This window comes from Melanerpes formicivorus, unplaced genomic scaffold (assembly GCF_026170545.1).
Source record: "Melanerpes formicivorus ecotype bairdi unplaced genomic scaffold, bMelFor1.0.p_v2 SCAF_11, whole genome shotgun sequence".
NCBI lineage: Eukaryota > Metazoa > Chordata > Aves > Piciformes > Picidae > Melanerpes > Melanerpes formicivorus.
This window is the reverse complement of record NW_027142363.1, coordinates 15,421,324-15,444,347: the sequence shown is the minus strand read 5'-3', so window position 1 is coordinate 15,444,347 and position 23,024 is coordinate 15,421,324. Positions and strand designations below refer to the sequence as shown.

The following is a 23,024-nucleotide window of genomic DNA, read 5'->3' as shown; positions in this document are numbered from 1 at the left end:
ACACTCCTATGTTAAAAAATGTGCTTCTAGCATTAATTAATATCTGATTACAATATGATTTCAACAAGATTAGGTAAATTCTCATCACAATACAGTGATAAGAAAAATTTCATTAGAAATAATAGTAAATTCATGTTCTTTAAAAAATATTTTCTAGAAATCTTATACCTTTGGTTTCCACATGACCAAGAAACTTAAAGTAAATTTAGGAAAGTGAATAAAGAGATTTGAGGACCAATCTGAGCTAAGATGAAAATTATGACAGGAAAGAGTGAAAATTCCAGTAGCACTAGTATTTGCTTCAGAGGAGAAACCTGCAGCATTTTAAGGCATCAGCCACTTCAGGCTGTAATCTTCTTGCCTTTCCTTCTTGACCTCCCTTATGATTAATCTGAGACATAGCAGTTTGGGGAAGCTGTAATACTAAAGTGTAATTTACCAGTTTGGCCTTTCAATATTTTATAGTTTGATTACCTGTCAGTCAGCTCATCACTTTCTCCATACATATAGTGAAGCTGTCAACAAAAAAAGGGAAAGAACAGATAACCAATCATAAAGAAGATATAGAAAGGCCAAAACCCACCCAAATCTCATTTTAATTGCATTATATACTAGGAAAGGAAGAAATGAGTTGATGTGGTATGTATCATGAAAAAGACTAAGTTAAATGAGGAGAGATGAGGACAGGGTGACTTTAAACCAGTGTTAACGCTATTGCTAGGAAAATGATATGAGAGATGGGCAGAGCAAAAGCAAGAGGGTCAAGCAGGAACACCAGGCGTGAAGACAGCCAATGTGATCCTGTGGATCATACTTAGGAAGAGATTAAGGAATAAAACCAGGTGTGTGCCTTAAGTTGGTGATGAAACAGTGTGCAATTCAAAATGCAACCAAGCAAGGTGGGAAACATGAATTGAATTGCCAGATAAGCACAGATATTAAATTGCATCTTCCTAGCAGCTATGAACTACTATAATTATATTTGTTTGCTAGTTAAAAATATTTACCAGAGAAAACCTCTGCAGCCATATTCCAGGAATCTTTCTAACTTCAGCCTCTCTAGATGTCCCTGAAGAGTTTTGTTATTTTTTCACTCATTTTCATTTTCTTTTTATGGTTGTGAAACAAGAATTTTTGAACACTAAGTAGCTTCTGTATTATGAAAGCACTGTCCTAGCTTTGGCTTTTAAAACAGTTTGGGCTCATAGATGAAGACTTTGGAGAACTTTTAAGCTGGTTCTTACTTCAAGAAGGTCCGAAGGAAACATTCTGACAGGTTTTAGAGAAATGGAGACCTGGACACTGTATTTAACTTGTTTTATTATTTTGGCTATCTTTTGGCAGATATGTGAGCTATTCTATTCTATTCTATTCTATTCTATTCTATTCTATTCTATTCTATTCTATTCTATTCTATTCTATTCTATTCTATTCATTGCTCATGAAACTCACCATTCTCTTTGTTAAAATATGTCAAACTTTCAAATCCAGAATTTGACTCCTGAATATGTGTTAAGATACCTGAGGAAACTGCAGCTCTGACTTCAGATACTACTAAAACTTACTGCACCTAAACTCAAAGGCAAACACACTACTTAATAAAAATAGCAAGAACAGCAATAATAAAATGCTCTAAGTTGAGAGTACATTAATTCAGGATTAAACATGTTAAACTTCTTACCACTTTCTTTTGTGCAATTGATATATTCTATCTGAAGAGACAACCTTTATTTTCTACAGTATGTCCATCAAAATAATCTAAAGTTTGTTCTCAGGAGGGAGCTTAAACTTTCTATGAAATAGCTGATATTTGACTCCATTTAATCACATGCTTAAGATGAGCAGCTGATTCCTGTGGTTAACATTATTATTCTTGATGTGTCAGCAAACTGTTAATTTATTGTTTCCCTGAAGTTCAGAGCCTGAATGGCTAGTACAATCCTTAGTAATTCCTTTTATTAGGAATCAGCCTCTGCTATCTGTGGATTAGGCTTTCTTAGCTTTCTTCAAGGTACAGAACTAGCTGTGCTGCTTTGTCTGCATACCTCCTATGCCTTTGAAAGAATTTGAAAACCATTTGCTCATAACTATTAATGCACTTTTACTGCATTTGCACAGCTCTCCTAGCAGTTACTGGAATAAACACTGTATGTGCAATTTTCCTTGGGGAAAATGGTATTGGCTACAGACATAAGATCAGGAGACTGAACCATGCTTTTTAAAAAATCAGATCCACTAGGCTTGCTTAAACAGCATTGTATTTCTCATTGAGATTTTTTTTGGTTCAGCAGAAATAACAACAATAATAGGCTACTTCATTATTAAATACAAAGGTTTGGAAGCTATCTCTAAGTAATTGACAACAAGGATTAGGAGGCTAGCCAAAGCAGGCATCTTATGGAGAAGGCCTAGTTCAGAAATTCTTGATAAGCCCTTTGCTGCATGTAATTGATATTTCCAGGCCAGATTTCTTTTCCTCCTAATAGTAATTATATCAGTGTCATTGATAATGGCTGTTGCAATGTGCTTAGATTCCTCTCTGCAGGCAAAAATGATGTCTGGTCAGAAAGCCTCATAATTATTCATTCTCATTTTTAACACTTCTGGGACCTGATTTTTCCTCTTTTTTAGAATCCAAGGCTTTTGCAGGTCTTCCCTTAGGACACTAGGTTAATAACAGAAAACTGAGAAGCTTGTTTAACATCACTTGCTATGCTAAAACAAGCAAGGAGATTTCATTTTACTAATTGCCTCCCAAAGCACATTTGTAGTGATTATTTTTTAAAAATAATCAGCAAGACATGGTTAATTTCTCAGGAGCTCTGAATGGCCAAGAATGCCAGAGGCACTCCTTGAAGGCCTGACATCTCACTGCAACGTGCTTATCTGTTCCTACAGCTATGGTCAGATACTAAGAACTCCTTAATGCTACTGTCCAAAAGGTCCTTATACATCCAAATTATTCACTGCTCTTGTTTTTACAAGAATGTGCTGAAAAGGTTATGAAAATTATTGCCTAAGCCCCGCATTTCTGGCTTCTAATCATATCAGAAAAAGCAGACTGATATTCATGCCTCAAATAATTTGAATAACTGAAAAATATTACAAGAGTAAAATTACTGCTTTAAAAGAGAATTATTATCATAAGGCTAAAAGTTACCCAAACAATTCTAAGCTAACAGCACAGTGCTCGCTATTTTATACAGAGTTGACTTACTGGCTGCCCTTGAAGTCCTCCTATGTTCATCCCTATTGTTATAAGCCTTTTCCTGTTCCCCAGTCTTGCCCCTGATGTTAACTTTGAAGCATGAAAAGTTAGGAAGCATGCAGTGGTAGGTATAGCAACAATGAAAGAATGTGCCCAGAGAAAGAAGCAGTACATGCTAAAAATCCAGAGACAACAGTACCGAATGAGCTACTGCTGCTCATGAGTAATGTCACGCAGTCACAGAATCACACAGAATTAACCAGGTTGGAAAAGACCTTTGAGATCATCAAGTCCAACCTATCATCTAATCAACTAAATCATGGCACCAAGTGCGTCATCCAGTCTTACTTTAAACACTTCCAGTGATGGTGACTCCACCACCTCCCTGGGCAGCACATTCCAATGGCCAATCTCTCTTTCTGGGAAGCACTTCTTCCTAACATCCAGTCTAAACTTCCCCTGGCACAGCTTGAGACTCTGTCCTCTTTTTCTGGTGCTGGTTGCCTGGGAGAAGAGACCAACCCCCACTGGCTACAACCACCCTTCAGGTAGTTGTAGACAGCAAGAAGGTCTCCCCTGAGCCTCCCCTTCTCCATGCTAAGCAACCCCAGCTCCCTCAGCTTCTCGTAATAGGGCTTGCACTCCAGACCCCTCCCCAGCCTCATTGCCCTTCCTTGGACATGTTCCAGCAACTCAAAATCTTAAACTGAGGGGCCCAGAATTGGGCACAGGACTCAAGTTGTGCCCTAACCAGTGCTGAGTACGGAGCAGAATGGCCTCCCTGCTCCTGCTGGCCACACTGTTTCTGATGCAGGCCAAGATGCCATTGGCCTTCTTGGCCACCTGGGCACACTGCTGGCTCATGTTCAGCTAGCTGCCAACCAGTACTCCCAGGTCTGCCAGCTTCCTTCACATGTATTAGAGCTGGTGCATATATTATTCTTCATGATTTACAAATCTAATGTAAGCAAAATTTTATCAAAGAAGGTAATCCTTGGTACTTAAGGGACATAGGGAAGTTATCACAGTATCACAGTATCACAGTATCACTTAGGTTGGAAAAGACCTCGAGGATCATCGAGTCCAACCTGACACCACAGACCCCATGACTAGACCATGGCACCAAGTGCCACGTCCAATCTCCCCTTGAACGCCTCCAGGGTCGATGACTCAACCACCTCCCTGGGCAACCCATTCCAATGCCGAATGACTCGCTCGGTGAAGAACTTCCTCCTCACCTCGAGTCTGAACCTCCCCTGGCGCAGTTATAACACAGTTGTGTCTAAAAAAAAAGTGATTGCTCTAACTTGGTTAAACATTATGCAAAATTGTAATTAAAGAGGTGGAAAGATTGGAGCAGTTCAGCTATTGTAAGTAGCAGAGAGGTTGAGAGTCAATGCCACATAGGTCTCACAGAACAGTATAGGCCTATGGAAGAGAATTGACTTTGCCTTTCCAAAATATCACCCAGAAATTCAGAGGTTTGTCTGATCTACGTGATGTGGCTTCTAATAAGAAATATCCCTGAATGGTCTAACTGGAACATGTATGGTTCTTGGACTGAATGTTTAGGAATTTTTGTTCTCCTCACAAGCCAAGTCAGCTCTCTAATTATGGCCTAGGCCAGCTTATATTCCCTACATTTTTGGCTGAAAAGTTGCGGAACAGTGACCTCTTGCCAGACAACCATATAAATATGTGCCTGTGTATTCCTAAATAGGAAACTAAAAATCTGTATAATCCATACAGAATTGGCTCACAACAATGTTTTGTTATATTCTCAAGATTTTGATTTTTAGAGACAGATGAAAAGCCAAACAATATTTCACGAAGTTATAATTCTGAGTACTTAGCAGCCATTTGCTGAAGAAATTTGCTGAAGGTCATGGAAGAAGGTGCTTTGAAGGAGACACATTGCTGAGCTTTACTAGATTTTAAAACTGATGTATGTTTTACATACTTATGGCTTATTGACAACCTTATACAGTTTTCCTTTGTACTTTATTTTGTTATTATTTGGTAAGATGTGGATAATTTTCACAGAGAAGGCATTATCTTTTAAGAAACAGTAGTTCATACTTGTGCAATGTTAAAGCCTTGCAGAGTTCTTCAGACATTCACACTGATTGTATTGATGAAACTGGGGGATTGAGTGATTATATTGTATATCAGAACAAAACCTCTTTTCTTTTGTAAATGTAAATGACAGGTAAAAAGGAACAAGGAAAGGCCTGCAAAAGCTGTTCCATTTTACAAATAATTTTTTTATTAGTACCTGAGAGTTCTGCTTTCTGCCTTTTTCTTAACTCCTTAAGACATTAATAAAACTTCTGAGCTTTTCATACTTAACATGTTCTTGAACTCTAGCTGCATTTTTTGTTATTCAGTAGAGGGATGTCTCTGGAAAATTAATGCTAAAACATAGACAATTATTTCTCTTCTACCACATTTCTTATGAGCATGCAACATCATTCCTATTTTGTCACTGCTGCTGAGAGCATGAATGTTGTTACTTGTGTATTTGAGGGTTATTGAGAAGCCTAGAAGATTACAGTTTCACTTGCTATAACTAGACCTGACATTGTACAAACCAAGGTGAAGAAGAATGAGTTAACTGAAACTGGTAATAATTGAATGAACTGTGTTAGGAAACATCCCTCTTTTTCTTTAATATATGCCATTTACATTTGACCATTTACTTACCCATTGTTACAGTTAGAGTGCACATTTTTTCAACAGTATTTAAATACACTTATAGTGGAATACGCTAATACTTTCTATATTTTCTAGCTTAATTGGGGAAACAAGGAGACTGACTTGGAGTACTAGATGATTTGTCTCCTCTGCTCTAGAATTTGATCTCCAAGAGTTCTTGAAGATCTGTCACATACCTATTCCTCTGCTCTAATAAGAGATTTTCTTACTGCTGTTGCTGGCTTGTTTGTCTCTCATTCTGTCTACTATATATCATTGCCAGAGAGCATGCCTGTTCTAACTTATTAACAAGAAAATGCCTGTGCACCAGTACCAGATGACAACAGTGATATAAAGGATGAAAACAGCCAATGATTCTTTTTTTTTTTTAGTAGAAACAGAAAGGAGTGGTTTAATATGCATGCATCAAAGGGCTGTGAAGCCTGTGCATGTAGTCTTAGAACAGAAAAGCCTACACAGTATGTAGACCTCTAAGGACAGCTATTTGTCATGCCACTGTTGGCAGATATTTGCAATCTATTGATAAAGAATATTTATAAACTTAATAATGTGACATCTGTAGAAATGATTTTTGATCTTTGGCATTGTTCCCATTCAAATGAAGAAAATCTCTCTAATTCCCTTGTTTAATTCACCTGGTTATTATTTGAAATAACAATAAAGGAAACAAGAGCAATGCAAGCCATAATGTGGCTTACTATGGTAATGGATTAAAACCTCAAGGACAGGAATATAAGGTTTCCTGGCCTTGGCTACAAAATATTGTAAGCAGCCTGTCTCCTCCTGTTAGCTGTGATATTTAAGTTGGTTAGGCTTTTTTCCCGGTTCACCCTTCTTTTTTTTCTGCATCATTAAAACTTCAATTATTTAATCTTAATACAGAAATGCAGCCAAGGATGAAATTTCTCAGATATTTACAGGGCTTAACATTCCTAAATTTTTCCTTCATGACTTGGCTTATATTTGTGTTATTTGTGATCTTCTCACGTGTCCATTAGCTTCATTGTGACTTTCAGATAAGGTCAGAGAAACAGCAAGTCCTGACTTAGCAGGCAGCTGCTTAAAGTATGACCATGAAAAAATCCCTGTCTGTGTCTTTAGGAATGAAGGCACTGATTAGCACTGAATTTTACACTGGTACAATGCTACATAGCCAGCTGGAATGGACAAAATATGATTTGTGTTTTGGGAGAAGCAGACTTCAAATGACAGTTTCACATGACATACTATGCCTTGTGCACCTTTGTACCTTTACTCATAATGTATATTGCTAGCCTCTTTTTTAGTGAAATCACACTAATTTGGCAGAATGCCTGAAATTTTATATGAATGCCATGCAGTTTCTCTCTCTTGCAATCTTTCATAACCCTCTAAACAGGGCTGGTGCATGCTGTCATTTAAGCAGATTATTGCTAGGTAATACTGCAAAATTAAATCACACTGGCATTCGTCTTGACAGTGTCACGTGAATGTAATAAATTTTTACAGCCCAAAATATGTTCAACATGATATTCAATATGATCAATACAATCCTTTATTGATGTTTGTAAATGAATTGCTATGAGACAGGTATATCTACTTCCTACTTGCTGCTCTGCTTGATTCTGATGTGAAAGAAGACAGTCATTAACAAGTTAGAAGTAAAACAGCAAAAAAAGCAACATAAAATAAAATGTCTACTTATACAGCATTGTATGCAGGATCAAGTGAAAAGTTTAAAGTATTTTTAATTAAATATTAAAAATACAAAACATACTGCTTTTTAGGCTCTGAGGTTGGGTGATGCTATAAGTGAAACCTACTTTCTCATAGTACTTGATCTCGTAGTCCACAATTGCTCCATGGGGAAAGTCCGGCTCTTGCCAGGAGAGGGCAATGCTGTTTTGGGAAGCCCAGTCCTTCCTTACCATACCTATCAAGGAGGGTGCTGAAAGGGAAAAGGATAACTAAGGGTTAAAGACAAAGCATACGGTTTATCCTTTCAACCTATTGTCTTAGGATACCAACCTGAGGCAACTTTGAGTGACCTCCAGACAGAAAAGTATGACAGATGGCAATTCTCAGGGAAACCATACAACTTGGAATTAATGTCCCAAGTACATAGTAGTAACTTCTTTGTTGAAGTGCAGACTAATTTCTGAAAAATGGCTATATATAAAAATGTAGAAATAACCACCTGTGCCAGACCTTACTGCCAGCTGTGTGCAACCAGGTTGCACTGCTGGATCCTAGGACATCGTGTCCAGAACCATATTTCAGAGGCAGTAAATTCTACCTTCAAGATAATCTTCACTAAATGTTAGAATGCCATTGTGTAAAATGTATATTCACTTTACTCTTTGGGGTAAAATAATGTGACACAGCTTAAAACAGATGCAATGAATTCTGTTTCTGCTAGCTAGACTGGCAGCAGCAAGGGCATTTGAGCACACCATGAGGTAGCTCTGCGCATGGAAGAGCCAGCTTGTTAGTGGAGGCCAGTAGCACGGACTAGGTTACAAGCAAACCATGGGGCAAAGATGCCCCCAAACCTGCTGTAACTCATAATGAAGGTCTGCAACACGGCAACAAGAATGAACAACTTCCAGCAGCTTTTGGAAGAGGCTTAACATAGGCAGATGCACCCAACAGCCAAATTATCTCACTTTGGGGTTAATTAATTCTAGGATACATATTTTCTGCCCTTTTGGAAAAGAAGATGTACTATTTTGTATGCAATAATAAAGTAACATTCTAGAAAATGATCTTTGCTTACTTCATTAATTTGATCAAACATGCCAAAGAAGGTCTAATATTCTCCGAACACTGATTCTGTTCCAAAAATACTGATGTGCAGCTTTCTCAACTGTTACAACAAACAAATAATGTTGTTCAACACTCTTCAAGACAAGTGAGTAAGCTGAACAGACCAGCTGTTGTTAAAAAAGAATAATAAAAAGTTCTTCCAGAGTGCATGGGTTTCACCATTTGTCTTCCCACTAACAAATACCAGTGCATTACACACCCTTCCCCACTTATATTATGAATCTTACTTAACCTCTTCTAAGCTTCCAGAGATCTGTCTCCTAAAATAAAACATTGTTATGACTTTGACTGGGTGAGAGGTTTGGAACACAAGCCCTATGAGGAGAGGCTGAGGGAGGTGGGGTTGCTTAGCCTGGAGAAGAGGAGACTCAGGGGTGACTTTATTGCTTTCTACAACTACTTTAAGGGAGGTTGTACACAGGCGGAGGTTGGTCTGCTCTCCCAGGCCACCAGCGCCAGAACAAGAGGACACAGTCTCAGGCTGTGCCAGGGGAGGTTTAGGCTGGAGGTTAGGAGGAAGTTTTACACAGAGAGAGTGATTGACCATTGGAATGGGCTGTCCAGGGAGGTGATGGAGTCACCATCACTGGAGGTGTTCAGGAGAAGACTTGATAGGGTGCTTGGTTGCATGGTTTAGTTGATTAGGTGGGTTGGATTAGTTGATAGGTTGGACGTGATGATCTTGAAGGTCTCTTCCAACCTATTCTATTCTATTCTATTCTATTCTATTCTATTCTATTCTATTCTATTCTATTCTATTCTATTCTATTCTATTCTATTCTATTCTATTCTATTCTATTCTATTCTATCTTTCCAATGAAAGACTCCCTATAAAAAAACAAAATAAGAATCTGCTTCTAGTCACAACATTTCCTGTCAATATTTCAGGAAAGTGAAGAAATGAAAAGAGTAAATAAATTCCAGTATGCAAACAAACACTAAAGAGAGCAAATCTGGTTGTTTTTCTTTGAAAAAGTGAAAACTCCACACAGAGACATTCACATAACAATCTCTTTCTTTGCGACAGTGCATTTATCTGAGAGAGAAAATAAAATGCCATCCACTGTCAATCCTCCCTGTGGATAACTACTCTGCAATATAATGGTCCAGTCCTGTCTGATGTGAAAAAAACCCTCCCAAAAGTCTTAAGTGTGTAAAACAGAGCTTAGACAGATCTCTACTCTCTATACTCTCTACTACAGATTTCTACTACTTTTGTCATTTTAGCCACAAGTCTGATGCAAGCAAATGAAAAAAAGGAGAATTTCTGCTATGCTAAATAAAAGATCAAACTGTTTTTCAGGAAGTCCTTAAACAGCATAATATAAGTAACTGAAGATAACAAAATGCAAATAATTGAATATAAAGCATTCATAGGTTCTGGGCCAAAATGTTGTCTCTGGGTACCTATACTCCTCCCTCAGTTTAAAAGACATTTCTGCACTTGAAATTGAGGGTAGAGCTGAGCTTTTGTAATATTTCTCTGGGGTAAAATCAGCTACTCCAAACTAGGAACAAAGATAGGCGTCACAGGCGAGGGACACCCGTTGGGTCACCTTTCACAGCACACCACGGCTTCAAAACCTGCAAAACTATTACAGTTGATTACAGAAAACATCAGTTTAAACTGCAGAAATACATAATGACATTCCTGGCCTTTCTAGGCTTCAAATTGTGACATAGTCCTTACAAACTTTTCAAATGTACCATACTGTGCATTTTTCCTTGGGTTCTGATTTTCAAATTTATACAGCAGTTTATGCATGTTTTCAGCCTCAGTTCCCTGCAATAACTCTTCCATTTGAGGAAGCGGATGTCAAAACAGTCCTGGCGCATAAGAAGATCCTCTCAAAACTTTGGTGTAAGAAATAGCTCAAATCTTCTTCCTGGGAAACAACTCCGTAGCAAATTAATGGAAGACAATGACTTTAGTCCTCTCCTAAACCAGCTATGCTTGACCTGCACTTGAAACTCAAACCCCTGTACAGCAAAACTCACATTACACAAGTAGCACTGGTACATAAGGCTATGAACAGGAGAAAAGTATTTGTGCTTCTTATGGTGTAACTGGTATGAATAAAAAACATTTTTCTTAACAAAAAGCCACAAATGAGCCAGAATTGGCTATCTCTTAATGTGTTCAGAAGAATGATCCTGTATTTGCCATGCAGAAGTTATTTATTCATGTCATAGAGGAAATAATGACTTTCAGGAAAAGGATTCCAGGCAGAAATTGATTGTGCAATGAAACAGACAAACAGGAAGGCTGGGGAAGGACTTCTCAGGATCTCAGGTAGTGATAGGACTAGGGGGGATGGAATGAAGCTGGAGGTGGGGAGATTCAGGCTAGATGTGAGGAGGAGGTTCTTCTCCATGAGAGTGGTGAAACCCTGGAATGTGTTGTCCAGGGAGGTGGTCGAGGCCCCGTCCCTGGGGGTGTTTCAGAGCAGGCTGGATGAGGCTCTGTCCAGCCTGGTCTAGTGTGGGGTGTCCCTGCCCATGGCAGGGGGGTTGGAACTAGATGATCCTTGTGGTCCCTTCCAACCCTGAATGAAACTATGAAACTATGAAACTATGAAAAGCTGCTGCTAGCTCAGGTCTTGTTCCTTTAGCTGCTATGAATTGTTACCAAAAGCAGTACTTTCTATGGAGAAAGTTCAGGTTATTGTAACAGGTGCTAACTAAAGTTGTTCAGACCCTTAAGTTCCTACCCACTTATTGTTAAAGCTCTTTTTAAGGCAGGTAAATCTTATTTGCCCACTTGAAAGACTGCTCTAATTTTCCTAGGGCGAATCAATGGGAAGTCCTTTTAATTAGTTCATTCAAATACAGTAGCAGCAGAAGAGCTCTAATTTGGTTACCTGATGAAACCATATGAAAAAAAAAAAATGCTTAGAAACTCAGCAAGGCTTTTAATCATTTTAATGTCTGCATTTTCTTGCCATTGGTACTTGTCTGAAGGATGGTTTCTGGCTCTCGAGCTCAGCGCTGATCTCTGTTTTGTACTGAGGATTCTTTGCACCATCTGTTCACTATGCTTTCCTCTACACTGTTATAAATTTCTTGAATTACAATGAGTCATCTACAATGCTGTGAGCTCCTTAATTTAATATATTCTGAGAAGTTTCTTTGTCTCTTCCAATTTGTGTTGAATAATGGAAGTTCATTCCTTAATTCAGAGTGAGCTCATTTTATTCTAAATCTCTTTGGCTTTTCTTTTTCGGAATCCCTTTTCTCATACACTACACAAAGGACAGAAAATGTGTACTTTAAATGATGGCTGAATTCCAGTGTCATTTCCCTAAAGACTTTCCCTTCTGAACTTGACTTCCATTATCTGTGCTTGAATTTGAAACAGGAGATCTGTAGCATTTCTGAAACTTTTTTGCATTTTTCTAATTTTTCACTTTTTCCAGTTTTTCAATGTTTTGTTTCATACTGTTTAAAGCAGGCAAGAATTGCCAGCATTTCCCCACTGGTTTCCAGGGTTGAACAACTTTAATATGGTGTCTATGCACTGAGAAGAAGCTTCCGACACAACATCAGCTGATGACAAAATGATACTTTATGCCTGTCTGTACATGGAGTACTGTTCTGGGGCCCCTCAGTTTAAGAAGGACATTGAGACTCTTGAATGTGTCCAGAGAAGGGCAATGAGGCTGGGGAGAGGCCTTGAGCACAGCCCTGTGAAGAGAGGCTGAGGGAGCTCAGGTTGCTTAGCATGGAGAAGAGGAGGTTCAGGGGAGACCTTCTTGCTCTCTACAACTACCTGAAGGGAGGCTGTAGCCAGGTGGGGGTAGGTCTCTTCTCCCAGGCAACCAGCACCACAACAAGAGGACACAGTCTCAAGCTGTGCCAGGGAAGGTTTAGACTGGATGTTAGGAAGAAGTTCTTCCCACAAAGAGAGACTGGCCATTGGAATGTGCTGCCCAGGGAGGTGGTGGAGTCACCATCCCTGGAGGTGTACAAAAACGGATTGGACGTGGCACTTGAAGCCATGGTTCAGTTAGTCATGAGGTGTTGGGTGATAGGTTGGACTCAATGATCTCTGACGTCTTTTCCAACCTTATTGATGCTATGATTCTATGATTCTATACCCCTCTGGTATCTCATATCAATTCTTCTTTCTCTGGTGAAGAGAAATCCTGACAGCTCAATAGCCTTTTATTCACTGGCAGAATAGGCCCTACCAGGTATTCACAATCACTTTCCTCCTACCTACCATCCAAAAATCAAGACTGGCTGTATAATCTTTGCCATCTTTTCTCCTTGCCCCCTGTATTGTGTCTGTTATGGTCAAAGTCAATTGATAATTGTAATAGTAGAAAGTTGTTTTTAAAATTAATACTATATTGATAAGGAAAAAGTCATCTTGGTATGTGTTTCTCTTTATAAATACAGCTATACTTTAACAAAACTACTGTCAAATTTTTGCCACAGCATGCATATGTGGTATTTATAATTGTTAATTGTAAAGATGTACCAAGGCTCCATTTAAATGTTGGTAAAACCAACATTTGCACCTTTTTCTATACCAGAAAATGTGATTATGTGTAGGCAGTGTTTTCACAGGATCACTGATCACAGGCTAACAGGATGTTAGGGACTTGGAAGGGGCCTCTGAAGATCATTGGGTCTAACCTGCCTGCCAGAGCAGGACCATAGAATCTAGCACAGGCTGCACAGGAAAGAATCCAGATGGATCTTGAAAGTGTCCAGAGAAGGAGGCTCCACAACCCCTCTGTGGAGCGTGTTTCAGTGCTCTGTGATCCTCTCAGTGAAGAAGTTCCTCCTCATGTTGAGATGAACCTCCTGTGTCATAGTTTATATCCATTACCCCTTGACCGATCACAAGGGGCAATGGAGGAGATCCTGTCCCCTCCTTCTTGACCCCCAGCCCTCAGATCTTTATAAACATTTACTAAATCCCCTCTCAGTCTTCTCTTCTCCAGATTGAAAAGCCCCAGGGCTCTCAGCCTCTCATCACAGGGCAGTGCTCCAGTCCCTTAATCATCCTCCTAGCGCTCCGCTGGACTCTTTCTAGTAGCTTCCTGTCCCTTTTGAATTGGGGAGTCCAGAACTGGATGCAATATTCCAGGTGTGGCCTCACCAAGGCAGAGTAAAGGGAAGGAGAACCTCCCTGGATCTGCTGGCCACACTCCTCTGAATGCACCCCAGGACCCCATTGTCCTTCTTGGCCACCAGGGCACATTGCTGACCCATGCAGAACTTGTTATCCAACAGGACTCCCAGGTCCTTCTCCACAGGGCTGCTCTCCAGCAGACCCCCTCCCAACCTGTACTGCTGCAGTTTATTCTTCCTTCCCAGGTGAAAGAACTCTAGGTTCTGTAACTGTGTTAGAATTCCTATACTTTTGGACACTGAGTATGATTTTATATTACACATATCAATAGATTACATTATCAATAGATTACATTTGAGATTTTACTCATGATCCCATCCTTGGAAAAACTGCTAGTTCAGAGCACAGTATGGAAAAACACTGATTTTACTTCTGATTCTAGGAAGTCTGTAAGGAAGGGAATAAGTAACAAAAAGATGTTTTCTTAGGGAAGACATTTTACTCCAGTAACAGATCTGTAAGTAACGAATCAACATTTCCTATCAATGCTAATGCCCCTAGTATTGTTAGCTTTTGAACTATTTACCAAGGAAGGAGAGCCAAAAGCCTTCAATCTCTGTTACTAAAGCCATGCATGACATGTATTACCAGTAACCAACAAGGATGGAGTTGTGCTGCCAATCACCTACAGTTTTCATTCTTGCAGTATGATTATTAGTCCTCCGTCAGAGATGCATTTCATCCTTTTATTTTTTTTTCTTTTGCATTTACTTGTTAATATTTTTGTTGCTATCTTTGTAGGATAAGGGAAGATAAACTATTTTCTGAGCCAGGAATTCAGGACTCAGGAGACCTGTGTTTATATTCTTTTCTTGTTGTGCTCTAGAGATTCTCTTTAATCTTTTGACTGAGCTATCCTAACATACAACCTGAATGTCAATGTCTCCTATTGTTTCGAGTATGTGACTGATATAGTTTTGATCAAATTGATAAGCTGGAAATATGATAAAATATGAATATGATTTATTAAATATTTAAAAAGTATGTTTCTGAGCCAATTTGATCCAGGTTCATTTGCCCGGTCGATTATAGGTTAATTACACACAATAGGCTAATAAACAGTGGAATAACAGTCTAGAGAAATCAGAACTTGGAATGCAGAGGAACAAATTGGAATCTTCTTACAGACACAAAACAAACAGCAATGCCACTCTGGGTGGTAAGATGGCGCTCCTTGGGTTCACAACAGAGCTAACCAACAGGTAACCAAGCTATAAACCTTAGAAATAAGCAGGTAAATTAGCATAAATTACTCATTAACTGCTGAGCTGTTAACTACCAAAACCTTTGCTGAATGAAGGGATGCTCTGAGTTCATATTTGTAATCCAAAGGGCAGGAATAATCCAAAGGGGAGTATGCAAAATTAGAGGAAGTGAGAGACAGGACAAAAGAAGCTAATTGCCCTGAAGATGGGAGCACAAAGTAGGTGCTTGTCGCCACCTTGAATCCCATTAACAAACAGGGGAGGAGAAGACTAGAGATAAGAGAGAGAGAGAGATATGTGGGCTCTGAAATCTTCCCCTATAAATTCCCTTTTTGAATGGCCCAGTGGCAGATTACCTCTGCAAATCCTGCCAATCAGTTCAAAATGTTGCCTGGTGGGCAAAACTGCACAGCCTTCTCTCATAGCCTCTGATACGTGTAGTTGCCTCTCTGAAGCATGAGGCACAGGGTCCAGCTTCCACCCCCTCCAGGCGGCCTCAAAAGTGCCTGCCTATTAGCTCCTTGACCTCAAACCTGGACCCTGAACAGGGAGGGAGGAGAAAGGGCTATGGCCAAACAGGTTTTGCTGGGGACGGGTTTGGAGCACAGCCCTGTGGGGAGAGGCTGAGGGAGCTGGGGTTGCTTAGCCTGGAGAAGAGGAGGCTCAGGGGAGACCTTCTTGCTCTCTACAACTACCTGAAGGGAGGTTGTAGCCAGGTGGGGGTTGGTCTCTTCTCCCAGGCAAGCAGCACCAGAACAAGAGGACACAATATCAAGCTGTGCCAGGGGAGGTTTAGGCTGGAGGTAAGGAGAAAGTTCTTCCCAGAAGGAGTAATTTGCCATTGGAATGTGCTGCCCAGGGAGGTTTTGGAGTCACCATCACTGGAGGGGATTGGACAGGTTGGACTTGATGATCTCTGAGGTCTCTTCCAACCTTATTGATTCTATAATTCTATGATTCAAAGATTCAAAGCTGAGCATGGACTTTTCCTGACAAGGTATAGGAGCCGGCAAATTAAGAAATTAAGGGTGAAAAATAACATTTTAACTTTACTTTCTTACACCAATTCCCAAATGTTTGCATTCAAACAACAACAACACAACAGTATGCTTCATTTGAGGTACTTAATTTACTGAAAAGTAGGCCTCCAGCAAGCTAGAATTATCATCTGTTTGCCTTTTCTTTGCTTGCTCAGAAATGGTGGATGGAAGACGTATGAACCTAATGCTACCATTTAAAAATGGATTTTGCTGCTGTGTTGTGGGCTACAGGTCATGATAGATGCAACCCTGCAATTTCCTCCAGGCTAAACACAGATTCAACACAATTTTTCCCTATTACATTCCATAATGCAATTCTTTCTTCCTTGCTGCTTAATTTCTCGATGCTCTATTGTCAGTCTGATATATGAAGACAGTAATTGTTCACCCATGCCGTTTTTCAACACTGCAGATTTTCTTTCACTTACAGAATGTGTTGCCATCCAATATTTTGCAAGCTTGAGACAGAAGCACTTCTAGATCTTTTCCTCTAACGGAACCTGCTCAGTCCCCGATTCTTCAAAATGAATTACAGTAGAAGATATTTAAGAGCAATTGTATAAAATAAAGCCTTACCAGCTGTCAGTCAGCCTATGTGGACATTCCAATCTCTCATGTATGTGCAAAACTCTCCAAGCTAAAAAGTATTGTGAGATAGCTAGCATAATTTATAATATAGTGAATAATTTAAAATATCTTAATATGTTAATAACATGGTTCTTTAAATAACAGTAGCTAAAAAAATATTAAAATCACACCTATGTCTTAAGGAGTTATTGTATTTCTGAAAGCAGGGGAATGAATGAAGTTCAACAGTTGTAGTGGAAAGCTATGATTCCAGGAAATCACATGCAAACAAGAATAATCTGCATAACTGAATAGGTTGCCTGCCAAATCAATGGAAATCGTGTCAAATCATACCAGAGCAAAGGGATTCATAGAATCACAGAATCAATGAGGGTGGAAAAGATCTCAGAGATCATCAAGTCCAACCTGTCACCCAACACCTCATGACTAACTAAAGCATGGCTCCAAGTGCCACATCCAATCCCTTTTTGAATACCTCCAGGGACAGTGACTCCACCACCTCCCTGGGCAGCACATTCCAATGGCCAATTACTCTTTCTACGAAGAACTTTCTGCTCACCTTGAGCCTAAACTTCCCCTGGTGCAGTTTGAGACTGTGTCCTCTTGTGCTGGTGCTGGTTGCCTGGGAGAAGAGGCCAACCCCCTCCTGGCTACAACCTCCCTTCAGGTAGTTGTAGAGAGCAAGAAGGTCTCCCCTGAGCCTAATCTTCTCCAGGCTAAGCAACCTGAGCTCCCTCAGCCTCTCCTCACAGGGCTGTGCTCAAGGCCTCTCCCCAGCCTTGTTGCCCTTCTCTGGACACGTTCAAGTGTCTCAATGTCCTTCTTAAATTGAGGGGCCCAGAACTGGGCACAGTACTCAAGGTGTCGCCTAACCAGTGCTGAATAAGGAGATTCTTGGCTCCCTTCCATTGCCTTTTATTACTGGAGCAGCAGGAGATATTACATCACTTAAAGACCTAACAGGCCATTGTGATTCCTGAGGGAACAGCTCTCCCCAAATTAGAGCTTCTCTGCTCTTATTTGGCAGAACAGAACACTATGGTTGTGTAGTACTGGCATAGCAACCCACATCAGCAGCAGCAACGTATGTGGTTGAATGCAAGAACATGGCAACTGGGGTGAAAAACTCTCTCCATTAATTTGCTTCTTTCAGACTTTTTGTTCCGGATCAAGGAAACATGTTATTTGATGGCAGAATGAAGGGTTCAAGAGAACTCTCAGACACATAATTCCCCTTTTTATCACCTCTTATGGCAATTAATAAACCCTGTTGTGGTACCTACAGCATAAGTAATGGAAATCCATGCTCTTCATCTGTGCTGCTTTCACAAGCTCAGATGTTAAGTGTTATACTGTTCACTGTTTCTCCTGACTCAGCTATAGTGGCAAGCTACTGATTCGCAGCCATCGGCAATTGAAATTGGCGTGCATGGTCTTTTGGGGAAGTACACTGGCATTCATTCATTCCTCTTAAGAATAAAGGCAGAATAGCTTATAGGGTTTCCTTTTTAGATAAATCTGTACTAAAAGAGAAGGAGGTAAGGAAGATCTATTTATCAGCAGATTGAGATTGCTACTATAATGACATTAATCAGCCTGATAAAAGGATGTGCTCCAGACAGCGTATTAGTTAGATTATAAATATTGTGCCAGCACTTCTAGATGCCCTATGATGTGAGGACAATATTTCTCTGGAAAACTTTGTTTCCAACTTGCTAATGTAAACTGGAAATTGCTATAAATTTACTGGAAATACAAGTTGAGGTTAAGGTGGCAGCATTTTTTTTTTTTTGCAGGAAGGTGTCATTATAGAAACAGAACTGTAAGTAAGTCTCATTCAGCAAAAAATCTCTCCAGGGTCAACTGGAACCAAATTACTCTGCAGAACTTCCTGCTGCTAAATTGATCTCAGAAGTTTGAAAATGAAACAAGCAGGTTAAAAAGCACCAGGAAATCTGCAATCTTTCCACTCTATTAATTGCTACTCATCCTGCGATGTAACGAAGACAAACCTCAAATGCACACTCCTTTCAGCAAATCCTTCCTGCACTTGTTTATACCAGATCGCAGGTAATTTTCTGTAGAACAGTACTTTATAGGTCTCAAAGAAGTTTTTCTTTTAGCAAGAAAATAATGAATATTTTATTTTAACATCTTCTCTGAACCTTTTGTAAAAGCTATGTTTATTGGCATGTACAGAAAATGTCAAGCTATTGTACTCCAACAATTTGAATGACTATTTGTAAGTGCTTAGAGGCACATCTGATACTGACTTACAAAGTACATCAAATAACTTCCCTGCAAATGCTGATTTTGACAAAGCATTTTTTCGATCATAGTGTGCCCTAAATAAATATGCCCTGATAAATTTTTATTCCCACTGATATTACAAACAAAATTACATACTATGTAATAGACACAATTATTCCAAAGGTATACTCACATCTCTTGATTACAAAGAATCACTAGATAACAATGAACTCTATGGTTTAGCCTATCTACCCTAGGTTCAAGTACCTTTTAAACCTTTATATGTAGACCTTTGTAAAGAGAAGAACATCCTTTTAAACTTTGTCATACAGACAATAAGAAACACTCCTAGAAGGCCAGTAAGTCAATGGTTTGTACTCAATTGTGTCCAATTTCTAGTTAAGAAGGGTGGAATTCATATTACTTGATTCAATTTAAAAACTGGGTTTAATTTTGGCAATCAGCACCAGAACAAGAGGACAAAGTCTCAAGCTGTGCAGGGGGAGGTTTAGGCTTGATCTTAGAAAGAAGTTCTTCACAGAGAGAGTGATTGCCCCTTGGAATGGGCTGCCCAGGGAGGTGGTGGGGTCAACGTCCCTGGAGGTGTTTAAGAAGAGATTGGATGAGGCACTTAGTGCCATGATCTAGTTGATTAGTTAGAATTGAGTGATAGGTTGGACTTGATGATCTTGGAGGTCTCTTCCAACCTGGTTGATTCTGTGTGAAGTTGTTTTGAGTTCCTCTAGAGGGAGACAGACAATTCCAAAAGGTAATTTATCATTCCTGTTGCAGGCATCCTATTAGTGTGGCACACAATGCACACTGAAGCTTCTTGCTTAGACAATGAACTGCAACAGCTGCAGATAGATCAAATATATCCCCGAGTTTCAGCCACACATTCAACATATGCATCACTGCTATTGGCACAGAAGCTCAGTGCAAAATCAGCCATGGATCTTCTTTAAAGGTGACATCTAGAATAATGCAAGAGTAATTTTTGGTATGTCAACATCCTAAATAAAGTGGGGTTTGTTTTGTTTTGTTTTGTTTGCTTGTTTGTTTTTCCAATTGGGTGTTGCATAGACATATCTCAGCTAGCCAGTTTGTATAGTGAAACGAATAGATCTGCTTTAGCTTGGCCTTATTAACTCTTTGGACAATATACTGAGACAGTACTTCTGTACTGGAAATACAGTAGAAAGATATAAAGAACTGAAAAGAACAATGGATAGGAGACCCATGAGGTAATTTTAAGGAAAGATTCACACTGCTTATGTGCAAATGATAGCAGTTCACAAAGGTAAGTTGCAATAATTCTCTTCTGCTGTCTGTGAGTGGGAAAAAGAATTAATGAAGTAGTATGGTCAAGTTTTCAAGAAACCATAGACAAAAATCAGGGAACACACTCTCTGTAGTAGAAGAGTACACCTTCTATTCGTTAGGTGAAAAGGATGTTTACACACCTCTGAGTCCGAGGATAGGTTCTCAAGGTGAGAGATTGAAGCAATGACACTTGAAGGAAACAGGGCAAATCAACCATAAAATTGAACAGCAGCCAGGTAGCTGTCACTTTCAACTTCTGTAATGTCCAGGATTTGAGGTTCAGAAGAGGCAATAGATTTTTCTGACTAGTCATATATTCTGAAAAGATGTCACACTAATATCAAATGCATTTGAAATGTCCTTTTTTTGGGGGTGTTTTTATCTTTCTAGAAGATTGAGTTCTTATTTATTTATTTATTTACTCTCAAAGACAAAACTCCCCAGAGTTGCACAACCATCGGGAGCTAAAGCGCTTTCATCTTCCTGACTTTCATAAAAATCAAAACACCAAGAAAAAAGAGCAGCCTAGAAATTAGATCAGATGATGGCAGGAGAAGATGTTTCAAATGAAAGTTTATGGAACCGTGGGCATTTTTGGAATAACCTTTCAAAAGGAAAGCTTCAAACACTATCTACTAGTTAGCTCATGCCCTGAAGCTTGTGGTTTTATACTTAATACACATATTGATGCTTATGCACAATAGGCAATCTCCTGACAGATAACCAGGTGAGAAACTTGTGCATTCACACCTGCAGATCAGTGCACTACTTAGCTTAAGGAGTCTGAATTTTGTTTCCAAGAAAGTAATTATCTGATAACTGTCCTCTAACCAAGAGCCTCTGAACTCTCAGAACTCTTCCATTCTGCCTCTTTGGTATTTCTATTCTCTCTTTTTTAGCACTGTCTTAACCATTTTTTGTGTTCTTCAGTGTTCCCCATGCTGAACTCTGCCCTCGTATTTTTCCTCCTCTAAATCTATTCTTCATGTCGTGTCGCTCTGCCAAACCAGCACAACAGAAGTATTTTGTATAGAAAGGAAATGCAAGAAGGTTTGAGAAGCACTGCTGAGCACTGCTGTCCCTTTCTTCACAACTTCTTCTTCTGTAAGGGACAAGGCATAGGTGAGCAGCCAACACAAGCAGAGTTCGCACTGGTCACTTTCTAAAGAGGACCATGATAATTCTGCAGCCTCCAAAAGCTTGGGAGGTTGAGAGAAATTCAGGCAAGAAACAGAGAAAACATGCCTTAACTAACTGGCTAATGCTGGGAGCTAGAAGAATACTCAGAGAGAAGTACTGTTTGATACTTTCCTGATTTTCTTCCATCAATGTTCCTTGTTGCTTATTGTCAGAGACAAAGTAATGGACTAGATTGCCTTTTAAAAATCAGAAATATTATCTGATTAGAGAGCCTTCTGTTCAACTCAGTCCCAAGCAGAAAGGCACTCCTCTGGAATAAGCATTTATTTATACCTGAACAACCTCCTGTGCCGCAGAAATTTTACAGAGAGAAAACGACCCAGCTAAGCAGCTTAGGGAGCTGCTTGTCAGAGCTAATGGCTTATATCCACACAGTACATTAGTGACATGGAGTTGACTGCTTCAGGGTCTAACTTTTAAGTGCTTGATCCCCAAAATAAAATTTAGAGTTAAATTATGCTGCTTATCCAAACTCTTTAATACTACCAAAACAGAAACAATACAGAATGTGCACAAAACCAGAATTTGAAAACAGAAACAACTTCCAGCTTGAGAGCAGATTTGCATACACATGGGTGTTAAGCACCATCAGGGTTAGACATTGGTATTGCACTACTGATTACAACTAATATTGTCACATTGAAGTAACCCACCCAATAATGTGTTCCTTAGGAAAATATGATTATAATTTATGCTGGTTTGAGCTAGAGCAGAACTAATTTTGTTCAGTGATTTTCCTTTTCAGCTAAGTCTTCTAACTGTATTTTCTGGAACTTCACCACAGCATCAGAGTGGGATTGGGTTGAATATTGATTATATATTTGTATATATATATATAATGTTATTGTTTTCACTACAGCTGTTTTATTTTGCAGTCATAATGTCCCCCCCACATTCCTGTTTTCTTCCCATTTGGGAAGGAAGAGGGTTTAACAGAGAACTTATCATTTGTCTAGTGGCTGGTCCAGCTATGACTTCACTAAGTAAATCTTTCTATTTTGAATCCTCAAGTATTTTAAATAATTCTCTTTGTTCAATATCACACTTTGATTTGTGATTCACTTGTGGGTCTGGAGTTTGACTGGAAAATTTGGGAAATTATTGTGTTCACACAGGATAATTTAAATCCTTTAGGAAACATAAAAACAAGGTCCCTTGGAGAGTCCCTTTTTACAAGGAGTAATGGATACAAGTTACTCCTGGGGAGATTCCAACTGGACAATAAAGGAAAAATTTTCACAACGAGTCACTGGAATAATCCACCAGGGAAGTGGTGGATTCCACAACACTGGATAACTTTGATTCACCTGTACAGGGTGCTGGGCATCTTGTCTAGACCAGGCTTCTGCCAAGAAAGTTGAAGCAGAGGATCCTTTCAACGTGGTATTCTATGATTCTCAGTATCAATGTTCTATACAGAGAGAGTGATTGCCCATTGGAATGGGCTGCCTGGGGAGGTGGTGGAGTCACCGTCATTGGAGGTTTTCAGGAGGAGACTTGATGGGGTGCTTGGTGCCATGGGTTAGTTGTTTAGGTGGGTTGGATGT

At 39.5% G+C, this 23,024-nt stretch overlaps 1 protein-coding gene across 1 annotated transcript in view; it reads right to left on the bottom strand.

The window, feature by feature from the left end:
- Positions 1–23,024, bottom strand: part of EPHA6 (EPH receptor A6) — a 255,468-nt gene that overhangs the window by 148,932 nt on the left and 83,512 nt on the right. Inside the window, exon 3 of the mRNA XM_068144634.1 lies at positions 7,726–7,850. Coding sequence (XP_068000735.1) covers positions 7,726–7,850 — 125 coding nt within the window. The remainder of the gene's footprint in view (positions 1–7,725; positions 7,851–23,024) is intronic.